General features: G+C 52.0%; 1 protein-coding gene across 1 annotated transcript in view; it reads left to right on the forward strand.

The window, feature by feature from the left end:
* PSMD11 (proteasome 26S subunit, non-ATPase 11) overlaps positions 1-12,706 on the forward strand; it is a 42,687-nt gene that overhangs the window by 26,477 nt on the left and 3,504 nt on the right. The window contains exons 4-9 of the mRNA XM_038754454.1: positions 1,621-1,692; positions 1,825-1,882; positions 2,827-3,021; positions 3,111-3,255; positions 3,447-3,507; positions 7,753-7,815. Of these exons, the coding sequence (XP_038610382.1) occupies positions 1,621-1,692; positions 1,825-1,882; positions 2,827-3,021; positions 3,111-3,255; positions 3,447-3,507; positions 7,753-7,815 (594 nt within the window). The remainder of the gene's footprint in view (positions 1-1,620; positions 1,693-1,824; positions 1,883-2,826; positions 3,022-3,110; positions 3,256-3,446; positions 3,508-7,752; positions 7,816-12,706) is intronic.

A 12,706-nucleotide genomic window follows, 5' to 3' on the forward strand; every position in this document is an offset into this window, starting at 1 on the left:
ATTGATTGAGTACAATTCAGCAACAGAGACAATCCCTGCCCGCAACGGGCTCACATTCATTCATTCGTTCAGTCGTATTTATTGAGCGCTTGCCGTGTGCACTGAGTGCGTGGGGAGTACAATTCAGCAGCAGAGACAATCCCTGCCCGCAACGGGCTCACATTCATTCGTTCAGTCGTATTTATTGAGCGCTTACTGTGTGCAGAGCACTGTACTGAGCGCTTGGGAAGTACAAATTGGCAACATATAGAGACGGTCCCTACCCAACAACGGGCCCACAGTTTAGAAGCAGGGAGACAGGCATCAAACCAGAAAGACGGGCATCATTAGCATCAATATAAATAAATAGAATTATAGATGTATATTTGTTGTTTATATAAATAAATAGAATTATGAATATGGACATATATGCACAAGTGCTGTGGCGTGGAGAAGGGGGTAGCGCAGAGGGAGCAGGTGGGGGGCGACGGCAGGGGCGAGCAGAAGAGAAGGGGGGGCTTAGTTGCTTTGCACATAGTAAGCGCTTAACAAATACCATCATTATTATTATTATTTGGGACGGCCTCCTGGAGGAGGTGAGCCTTCAGTAGGGCTTCGAAGGCGGGGAAGTGTGATTGTTTAGCGGATTTGAGGAGGGAGGGCATTCCGGGCCGGGGGAAGGACGTGGGCTGGGGGTCATCATCATCATCATCATCAATCGTATTTATTGAGCGCTTACTATGTGCAGAGCACTGTACTAAGCTCTTGGGAAGTACAAATTGGCGACACATAGAGACAGTCCCTACCCAACAGTGGGCTCACAGTCTAAAAGGGGGAGACAGAGAACAAAACCAAACATACCAACAAAATAAAATAAATAGGATAGATATGTACAAGTAAAATAAATAAATAGAGTAATAAATACGTACAACCATATATACGTATATCCAGGTGCTGTGGGGAAGGGAAGGAGGTAAGATGGGGGGGTGGAGAGGGGGACGAGGGGGAGAGGAAGGAAGGGGCTCAGTCTGGGAAGGCCTCCTGGAGGAGGCCTGCTGGGTCGACGGCGGGACGGGCGAGAAGGAGGCCCGGGGAGGAGGTGAGCGGCGGCAGAGGAGCGGAGGGTGCGGGATGCGATGGACGAGGAGAGAAGGGAGGTGAGGGAGGAGGGGGCCAGGGGATGGACAGCCTGGAAGCCCAGAGTGAGGAGTTTTTGCTTGATTAGATAGGCAACCACGGGAGATTTTTGAGGGGAGGGGTGAGATACCCTCTCTCTCCCCCTCGTCCCCCTCTCCATCCCCCCCATCTTACCTCCTTCCCTTCCCCACAGCACCTGTATATATGTTTGTACAGATTTATTACCCTATTTATTTATTTTACCTGTACATATCTATTCTATTTATTTTATTTTGTTAGTATGTTTGGTTTTGTTGTCCGTCTCCCCCTTTTAGACTGTGAGCCCGCTGTTGGGTAGGGACCGTCTCTAGATGTTGCCAACTTGGACTTCCCAAGCGCTTAGTCCAGTGCTCTGCACCCAGTAAGCGCTCAATAAATACGATTGATTGATGGATCGAGGGCCCGGTGAGGCTGATTGAGGCCTCGCGCCCTCGTGCGTGTCTTTCTCTCTCTTTCTCGCCGCAGGTGGAACTGTGCCTCGAGTGCATTGAGTGGGCCAAGTCCGAGAAGAGGACTTTCCTGCGTCAGGCCCTGGAGGTACGTGATGGGGCCCCGGCTCCCGCCGAGCCCCCGGCCCTGATGGATCCCGTCGCTCGGGGGTCCGGTCGCCAAAGCCCAGCGAGCCCCCGCAGTGACGGGCGACCCCTTTTCGTCCTTTGTCCCTCCCAGGCCAGACTGGTGTCTCTGTACTTTGACACAAAGAGGTACCTGGAGGCGCTCCAGTTGGGTGAGTGAGGGCCACGGGGGACCACCCGCCGGCCCCCCGTCCAGGGGCCGGTCCCCTCCCACCCTCCCCGGCCACCTTGGGCCCCGGAGGGCGGCTCGCTGGGAGGACTTGGAGTTCGGATCCCACTGTGATCCCACTGTGATCCGACTGTGAGCCCACTGTTGGGTAGGGACCGTCTCCATATGTTGCCAATTTGGACTTCCCAAGCGCTTAGTCCGGTGCTGTGCACACAGTAAGCGCTCAATAAATACGATTGATGACGATCCCGGATTCCACCCTCAACCCCCGGCCCGGCCCCGCGTAGCAGCGCGGCTCGGTGGAAAGAGCCCGGGCTTTGGAGTCAGAGGTCACGGGTTCAAATCCCGGCCCCGCCGACTGGCAGCTGGGTGACTTTGGGCCAGTCACGTCACTTCTCTGGGCCTCAGTGACCTCCTCTGGAAAATGGGGGTGGAGACTGTGAGCCCCCCCGTGGGACACCCTGATGACCTTGTAAACTCCCCAGCGCTTAGAATAGTGCTTTGCCCATAGTAAGCGCTTAATAAATGCCATTATTATTGTTATTATTGTTATCGGGTCCGGCCCCTCGGCCCGCTGCTGGGTGGCATTTAGACTGTGAGCCCACTGTTGGGTAGGGACTGTCTCTATATGTTGCCAATTTGGACTTCCCAAGCGCTTAGTATGGTGCTCTGCACATAGTAAGCGCTCGATAAATACGATTGACGATGGTTGGGCGGGCGGGGAGGAAGAAGGCGGATCCCCGGCTCCGGCCGGCTCCACGCCTCATCCCGCTTGGGTCCCGGGAGGTTGGGAGATTGGGGGGCGGTCACCCAGCCCCCCGGTTCATCCCTCGGGACGGTGGGCGGCCGGGACGCGGGCCGCCCGACGCCCCCCACCCCGGGCGGGGGGCATCCTGAGCCCGGCGGCGCGGGGCCTGCCGTCCCCAGGCTCGCAGTTGCTGCGGGAGTTGAAGAAGATGGACGACAAGGCGCTCCTGGTGGAGGTGCAGCTTTTGGAGAGCAAGACGTACCACGCCCTGAGCAATCTTCCCAAAGCCCGCGCCGCTCTGACCTCTGCCCGGACCACCGCCAATGCCATCTACTGCCCTCCCAAGCTCCAGGCCACCCTGGACATGCAGTCAGGTACCCATCCCGGGGAGCCCCGCCGCCGTCCGCCCGCCGAAGCCTCGCCCCCGGCCCGCTCCCAACGGTGCCCTCTCCCTCCGTGCCAGGCATCATCCACGCCGCGGAGGAGAAGGACTGGAAAACGGCCTACTCGTACTTCTACGAGGCCTTCGAGGGCTACGACTCCATCGACAGCCCCAAGGCCATCACGGCTCTGAAGTACATGCTGCTCTGCAAGATCATGCTCAACACGTACGTCGAGGCGGCCGGGCGGGCGGGGGGTGTGGGCTGAGCGCTTCCTCCCGGCCCCGGACGCAGTCCCTGCCCTCGAGGGCGGGCGGGCGGCCCTGGGTTCGACGCCAGACCGCCCCTCCGGCTTAGATCCCGACACGGAGAGGCGCGGCGCCGGGTCCGGCCGCTGACCCCGGGTCTCTCGTGTGCAGGCCGGAAGACGTGCAGGCCTTGGTGAGCGGGAAGCTGGCACTGCGCTACGCGGGGAGGCAGGTAGGGAGCGGCTCCCGTTCGTGCTACGCCATCCTCTCCCCCTGACTCCGCCCGGGCACGTCATCATCATCATCATCAATCGTAATTATTGAGCGCTTACTGTGTGCAGAGCACTGTACTAAGCGCTTGGGAAGTCCAAGTCGGCAACATATAGAGATGGTCCCCACCCAACAGTGGGCTCACAGTCTAAAAGGGGGAGACAGAGAACAAAACCAAACATACTAACAAAATAAAATAAATAGGATAGATACGTACAAGTAAAATAGAGTAATAAATACGTACAAACGTGTACATATATGCAGGTGCTGTGGGGAAGGGAAGGAGGTAAGATGGGGGGATGGAGGGGGGACGAGGGGGAGAGGAAGGAAGGGGCTCAGTCTGGGAAGGCCTCCTGGAGGAGGTGAGCTCTCAGCAGGGCCTTGAAGGGAGGAAGAGAGCTAGCTTGGCAGATGTGGGGAGGGAGGGGATTCCAGGCCCGGGGGATGACGTGGGCCGGGGGTCGATGGCGGGACAGGCGAGAGCGAGGTACGGTGAGGAGATCAGCGGCGGAGGAGCGGAGGGTGCGGGCTGCGATGGAGAAGGAGAGAAGGGAGGGGAGGGAGGAGGGGGCCAGGGGATGGATGGCCAGCCTGGAAGCCCAGGGGGAGGAGTTTCTGCCTGATGCGCAGATTGATTGGGAGCCACTGGAGATTTTTGAGGAGGGGAGTAATATGCCCAGAGCGTTTCTGGACAAAGAGAATCCGGGCAGCAGCGTGAAGTATGGATTGAAGTGGAGAGAGACCCTGCGCCCGCCTCGGTCTCCCCAGGCCGTGGTGGCCGCGTTGCCGAGCCGGGTCTGGAGGTGGGCGCCCTCGGGTGCTCGGCCTGTCGCCAACTTATCCCGTGCCCACGCGGGGGGCCGGCGGCCCGATTCCGGACGTCAGCCGGGGCCGAGCCGCCTGGGCCGCGGAGTCGGGGGTTGCGGGTGGTGCTTTGGACGCCCCACGCCCGCTGGGGAACCAGTTAGGCACGGTACATGGGCCCGCTGACCGTTCTGGGCTGCCCTTCGCAATCATCATCATCAGTCGTATTTATTGAGCCCTTACTATGTGCAGAGCACTGTACTAAGCGCTTGGGAAGTACAAATTGGCAACATCTAGAGATGGTCCCTACCCAACAGTGGGCTCACAGTCTGAAAGAGGGAGACAGAGAACAAAACCAAACATACTAACAAAGTAAAATAAATAGAATAGATATGTACAAGTAAAATAAATAGAGTGATCAATATGTACAAACATATATCCATATATACAGGTGCTGTGGGGAAGGGAAGGAGGTAAGATGCGGGGGATGGAGAGGGGGACGAGGGGGAGAGGAAGGAATGGGCTCAGTCTGGGAAGGCCTCCTGGAGGAGGTGAGCTCTCAGTAGGGCCTTCGCAATCGGTTGAGGACAGGCAGCGGGCGGCCCGCTCGGCCCTCGTATCCGCTCCGCTCTGGACTTGCCGGCTCGGGGCCGTGGAGAGGTCAGAACGGTGGGCCCGCGCCCCCGACGCAGATGCGTGGGTGCTGTAATAGTAATAAATAATGTTGGTGTTTAAGCGCTTACTATGTGCCAAGCACTGTTCTAAGCGCTGGGGGAGGTACAAGGTAATCAGGTGGTCCTACGGGGGGGCTCCCGGTCTTCATCCCCGGTTTACAGATGAGGGAACTGAGGCCCAGAGAAGTGAAGCGACTTGCCCAAGGTCACACAGCTGACAAGTGGCAGTGCCGGGATTCGAACCCAGCCCGGGCTCATTCCACTGAGCCACGCTGTAGAACCGTGGGGAATTCCGGCCCCGAGCTCTCTGGGCCTGCTCGCCTCAGGAACCAGAGCCCGTTCCCGGGATCGGGGGCCCGGCTGGCGAGGGCGCGCCCCACCTGACTGATGCAGCCCCTCATTCATTCATTCAATCGTATTTATTGAGCGCTTACTGTGTGCAGAGCACTGTACTGAGCGCTTGGGAAGTCCAAGTTGGCAACATCTAGAGACGGTCCCTACCCAACAGCAGGCTCACAGTCTAGAAGGGGGAGACAGACGACAACACGAAACATATTATTAATAGTAATAATAATAATAATAATGGCATTTATTAAGCGCTTACTATGTGCAAAGCACCGTTCCAAGCGCTGGGGAGGTTACAAGGTGATCAGGTTGTCCCACGCCGGGGGCTCGCAGATTTAATCCCCATTTTCCAGATGAGGGAACGGAGGCCCAGAGAAGTGAAGCGACTCGCCCAGAGTCACCCAGCTGACAGTTGGCGGAGCCGGGATTTGAACCCACGACCTCTGACTCCAAAGCCGGGGCTCTTTCCACTGAGCCACGCTGCTTCTCCATAGCCACGCTGCTTCTCTGTATATTAACAGAATAAAATAAAGAGAATAAATATGTACAAGTAAATAGAGTAATGAATCTGTACAAACATATATCCATATATACAGGTGCCGTGGGGAAGGGAAGGAGGTAAGATGGGGGGGGATGGAGAGGGGAGAGGAAGGAGGGGGCTCAGTCTGGGAAGGCCTCCTGAACCCCGAACCCGCGAGTGAGGTGGTTCAGAGAATTCCTTGAAGAAGGGTCAGGCAGCAGCCCCATCCTCCCTGTTCCTCATCCCCCGCGCAGGTGAGCCCGCTGTTGGGTAGGGACCGTCTCTATATGTTGCCAACTTGGACTTCCCAAGCGCTTAGTACAGCGCTCTGCACACCGTAAGCGCTCAATAAATACGATTGATTGATTGACGGAGACAGACAGGCCCCCCGCTGGGAAATCAGGGGCTCGGTATCCGGGCTTCCTCCCCGTTAGACTTTAGGACAGGGACCGAGCTTTCTTCTTTCAGTCGTATTTATTGAGCGCTTACTGTGTTCAGAGCACTGTACCAAGCGCTTGAACGTGGTTGCTACAGTGGACCCACCTCAGTGCTTAGGGCAGTGCTCGGCAGAGAAAGAGAGCTTGACAGATACCGTCATAATTATTTCCAACGGCGATTACGACCGTGACGCTGCCGACCTGGACCTCATCCCCCGGGCCCGGAATGCCCCCAATCCCTCTGCCCATCCGCCCAGCTCGCTCTCTTCCTCCCTTCAAGGCCCTGCTGAGAGCTCACCTCCTCCAGGAGGCCTTCCCAGACTCAGCCCCTTCTTTCCTCTCCCCCTCGTCCCCCTCTCCATCCCCCCGTCTTACCTCCTTCCCTTCCCCACAGCACCTGTATATATGTATATATGGTTGTACATATTCATTACTCTATTTATTTATTTATTTATTTATTTATTTTACTTGTACATTTCTATCCTACTTATTTTATTTTGTTGGTATGTTTGGTTCTGTTCTCTGTCTCCCCCTTTTAGACTGTGAGCCCACTGTTGGGTAGGGACTGTCTCTATGTGATGCCAATTTGTACTTCCCAAGCGCTTAGTACAGTGCTCTGCACATAGTAAGCGCTCAATAAATACGATTGATTGATTGATTGATTGACCTGCCCGTCCGTGCCCCGGGCTGGCTGGGTGTGAAGGCCTACGAGGTTCCGGGGCGGGACGGCTCTTCCTTCCTCTCCCCCTCGTCCCCCTCTCCATCCCCCCCATCTTACCTCCTTCCCTTCCCCACAGCACCTGTATATATGGATATACGTTTGTACATATTTATTACTCTATTTTACTTGGACATACCTATTCTATTTATTTTATTTTGTTAGTCTGTTTGGTTTTGTTCTCCGTCTCCCCCTTTTAGACGGTGAGCCCACTGTTGGGCAGGGACTGTCTCTATATGTTGCCAATTTGTACTTCCCAAGCGCTTAGTACAGTGCTCTGCACATAGTAAGCGCTCAATAAATACGATTGATGATGATGATGATCTATTCTATTTATTTTATTTTGTTAGTATGTTTGGTTTTGTTCTCCATCTCCCCCTTTTAGACTGTGAGCCCACTGTTGGGTAGGGACTGTCTCTATATGGTGCCAACTTGGACTTCCCAAGCGCTTAGTACAATGCTCTGCACATAGTAAGCGCTCAATAAATACGATTGATGATGATGATCTATTCTATTTATTTTATTTTGTTAGTCTGTTTGGTTTTGTTCTCCGTCTCCCCCTTTTAGACTGTGAGCCCACTGTTGGGTAGGGACTGTCTCTAGGTGTTGCCAACTTGGACTTCCCAAGTGCTTAGTACGGTGCTCTGCACACAGTAAGCGCTCAATAAATACGATTGATGATGATGATGATGATCTTCCTTGCCCGCAGACGGAAGCCCTGAAATGCGTGGCCCAAGCTAGCAAGAACCGGTCGCTGGCCGACTTCGAGAAGGTAAGCGGGCCGGGGGTGGCGGGAGAGGGTGGGTGGGGCTGCCCGGATCGATCGATCAATCAATCGATCGATTGTATTTATTGAGCGCTTACTGTGTGCAGAGCACTGGACTGAGCGCTTGGGAAGTACAAGTTGGCCACATATAGAGATGGTCCCTACCCGACAGTGGGCTCACAGTCTAGAATAATAATAATAATGGCATTTATTCATCATCAGTCGTATTTATTGAGCGCTTCCTATGTGCAGAGCACTGTACTAAGCGCTTGGGAAGTACAAATTGGCAACATATAGAGACAGTCCCTACCCAACAGAGGGCTCACAGTCTAAAAGGGGGGAGACAGAGAACAAAACCAAACGTACTAACAAAATAAAATAAATAGAATACATATGTACAAGTAAAATAAATAAATTTAAATAAATTTAAATGAAATACATAAATAAATAGAGTAATAAATATGTATAAAAACAGTAATAAATAAATATTTATTAAGCACTTACTATGTGCAAAGTACTGTTCTAAGCGCTGGAGGGGGATACAAGGTGATCAGGTTGTCCCACGGGGGGCTCACAGTCTTCATCCCCATTTTCCAGATGAGGTCACTGAGGCACAGAGAAGTTAAGTGACTTGCCCAAGGTCACACAGCCGACAAGTGGCGGAGCCGGAATTCGAACCCATGGCCTCTGACTCCCAAGACCGGGCTCTTTCCACCGAGCCACGCTGCTTCTCCGAAGGGGGAGACAGAGAACTCTGAGCCTCAGTTCCCTCATCTGTAAAATGGGGATTAAAACTGTGAGCCCCACGTGGGACAACTTGATCACCTTGTATCCCCCCAGCGCTTAGAACAGTGCTCTGCACATAGTAAGCGCTTAACAAATGCCATTATAAAAAAAAAATGATAAAAAAAACCCAAACGTGTTAACAAAAGAAAATAAATAGAATAGATATGGACAAGTAAAATAAATAGAGTAATAAATACATACAAACATATATCCGTATATACAGGTGCTGTGGGGAAGGGAAGGAGGTAAGACGGGGGGGATGGAGAGGGGAGAGGAAGGAGGGGGCTCAGTCTGGGAAGGCTTCCTGGAGGAGGATGGCAACCACCGCCGAGAGCTCTGTCTGGAGCGTTGGGAGAGGAGGGCACGGGGCCGCGGCCCCGTCCCTGCCCTCGAGGAGCTTACCATCCACCCGGGAGGCAGCAGGTAGGGAGTGGATCGTCCCGAGGAGGAGAAAGGAGATGGGGGAGTTGCCCTCCTTGCCCCTCCCCACCCGGGGCGGGGGTCTTCCCTTCTCCCCCCCCCGAGGCGGGCTGGCAAACCGATGCCGCCTCATTCATTCATTTATTCATTCGTTCACCCACTCACTCATATTTATTAATAATAACAATAATTTGGGTATTTAAGCGCTCACTATACATTCGGTCGTATTTATTGAGCGCTTACTGTGTGCAGCGCACTGTACTAGGCGCTTGGGAAGTACAGGTTGGCAACCTAGAGAGACGGTCCCGACCCAATAAATAATGAATCAATCAATCGTATTTATTGAGCGCTTACTGTGTGCAGCGCACTGTACCAGGCGCTTGGGAAGTACAGGTTGGCAACCTAGAGAGACGGTCCAGACCCAGTAAACACGATTGAATCAATCAATCAATCAATCAATCGCATTTATTGAGCGCTTACTGTGTGCAGCGCACTGTACCAGGCGCTTGGGAGGTACAGGTTGGCAACCTAGAGAGACGGTCCCAACGCAATAAATACAATTGAATCAATCAATCAGTCGTATTTATTGAGCGCTTACTGTGTGCAGCGCACTGTACTAGGTGCTTGGGATGTACAGGTTGGCAACCTAGAGAGACGGTCCCGACCCAGTAAATATGATTGAATCAGTCAATCAATCGTATTTATTGAGCGCTTACTGTGCGCAGCGCACTGTACTAGGTGCTTGGGAAGTACAGGTTGGCAACCTAGAGAGACAGTCCCGACCCAATAAATACGATTGAATCAATCAATCAATCAATCAATCGCATTTATTGAGCGCTTACTGTGTGCAGCGCACTGTACCAGGCGCTTGGGAGGTACAGGTTGGCAACCTAGAGAGACGGTCCCAACGCAATAAATACAATTGAATCAATCAATCAGTCGTATTTATTGAGCGCTTACTGTGTGCAGCTCACTGTACTAGGCGCTTGGGAAGTACAGGTTGGCAACCTAGAGAGACGGTCCCGACCCAGTAAATACGATTGAATCAATCAATCAATCGTATTTATTGAGCGCTTACTGTGCGCAGCGCACTGTACCAGGCGCTTGGGAAGTACAGGTTGGCAACCTAGAGAGACGGTCCCGACCCAATAAATACGATTGAATCAATCAATCAATCAATCAATCGTATTTATTGAGCGCTTACTGTGCGCAGCGCACTGTACTGGGTGCTTGGGAAGTACAGGTTGGCAACATCTGGAGACGGTCCCTACCCCACAGCGGGCTCACAGTCTGGAAGGGGGAGACAGACGACAAAACATATTAACCAAATAAAACAAACAGAATTAATCTGTACAGATAAAATAAATAAGTAAATAAGTCATAAATACCTACAAACATATATACAGGTATATATACATTCAATCATATTTATTGAGCGCTTACTGTGCGCAGCGCACTGTACTAGGCGCTTGGGAAGTACAGGTTGGCAACATCTAGAGACGGTCCCTACCCAACAGCGGGCTCACACGTGGGACAACCTGATCACCTTGTAAATTCCCCAGCGCTTAGAACAGTGCTCTGCACATAGTATGCGCTTAACAAATGCCATCATTATTATTATTAGAAGGGGGAGACAGAGAACAAAACATATTAACAAAATAAAATAAACAGAATTAATATGTACAGATAAAATAAGTAAATAAGAGTAGTAAGTGCCTATAAACATATATACAGGTGTATATACATTCAATTGTATTTATTGAGCGCTTACTGTGTGCAGTGCACTGTAGTAGGCGCTTGGGAAGTACAAGTTGGCAACATATAGAGACGGCCCCTACCCAACAGTGGGCTCACACGTGGGACAACCTGATCACCTTGTAAATTCCCCAGCGCTTAGAACAGTGCTCTGCACATAGTATGCGCTTAACAAATGCCATCATTATTATTATTAGAAGGGGGAGACAGAGAACAAAACATATTAACAAAATAAAATGAACAGAATTAATATGTACAGATAAAATAAGTAAATAAGAGTAATAAGTGCCTATAAACATATATACAGGTATATATACATTCAGTCGTATTTATTGAGCGCTTACTGTGTGCAGTGCACTGTACTAGGCGCTTGGGAAGTACAAGTTGGCAACATATAGAGACGGTCCCGACCCGACCAAGCACTGTTCTAAGTGCCGGGGGAGATACAAAGTAATCAGATTGTCCAACGCGGGGCTCACAGTCTTCATCCGCTTTTTCCAGTTGAGGGAACCGAGGCCCGGAGAAGTGAAGCGACTCGCCCAAAGTCACCCAGCTGATAAGCGGCGGAGCTGGGATTCGAACCCACGACCTCTGACTCCCAAGGCCGCGCTCTTTCCACTGAGCCACGCTGCTTCTCCTAGCTTCTCGTGCATACGCTCTTTTTATTGAGAGCCTTACCGTGTACGGGTAGAAGCAGCGTGGCTCAGTGGAAAGAGCCCGGGCTTTGGAGTCGGAGGTCACGGGTTCAAGCCCCGGCTCCGCCAGTTGTCAGCTGGGTGACTTTGGGCGAGTCACTTCACCTCTCTGGGCCTCAGTTCCCTCATCTGGAAAATGGGGATGAAGACTGGGAGCCCCCCGTGGGACAACCTGATCACCTTGTAACCTTGGGTGACCTTGGGCAAGTCACTTAACTTCTCTGAGCCTCAGTGACCTCATCTGTAAAATGAGGATTAAGACTGTGAGCCCACTGTTGGGTAGGGACTGTCTCTATATGTTGCCAATTTGTACTTCCCAAGCACTTAGTACAGTGCTCTGCACATAGTAAGCGCTCAATGAATACGATTGATGATGATGATGATGACTGTGAGCCCCACTTGGGACAACTTGATCCCATTGTATCCCCCCAGCGCTTAGAACAGTGCTTTGCACATAGTAAGTGCTTAACAAATGCCATCATTATTATTATTATTAACCTCCCCAGCGCTTAGAACAGTGCTTTGCACATGGTAAGCGCTTAATAAAGGCCATGATTATTATTATTATTAGATAGCACCGTACTAAGCACTTGGAAGAGTAGAGCATAACAATAAATCATCATCATCACCACCAATCGTATTTATTGAGCGCTTATTGTGTGCAGAGCACTGGACTAAGCGCTTGGGAAGTACAAATTGGCAACATATAGAGACAGTCCCTACCCAACAGTGGGCTCACAGTCTAAAAGGGGCAGCGGGGGGGGGCGGTGAGTTTACGGTCTAGATGGGGAGGGTCAGACATCAATACTGGTAATTAATTACGGATAGGGACAGAAGTGCTCTGGGGCTGGGATGGGGGGAAGAGCAAAGAGAGCAAGTCAAGGACGCAGAAGGGAGGGGAAGTTGAGGAAAAGTGGGGCTTTGTCTGGGAGGAGATGGGCCTTCAGTGAGGCTTGGAAGTGGGGGAGAGTCATCATCATCATCATCAGTCGTCTTTATTGAGCGCTTACTATGTGCAGAGCACTGTACTAAGTGCTTGGGAAGTACAAATTGGCAACATATAGAGACAGTCCCTACCCAACAGTGGGCTCACAGTCTAAAAGGGGGAGACGGAGAACAAAACCAAACATACTAACAAAATAAAATAAATAGAATAGATATGTACAAATAAAATAAATCAATAGAGTAATAAATATGTACAAACATATATCCATATATACAGGTGCTGTGGGGAAGGGAAG

The sequence above is a fragment of the Tachyglossus aculeatus genome, chromosome 11 (assembly GCF_015852505.1).
Source record: "Tachyglossus aculeatus isolate mTacAcu1 chromosome 11, mTacAcu1.pri, whole genome shotgun sequence".
Taxonomy (NCBI): Eukaryota; Metazoa; Chordata; class Mammalia; order Monotremata; family Tachyglossidae; genus Tachyglossus; species Tachyglossus aculeatus.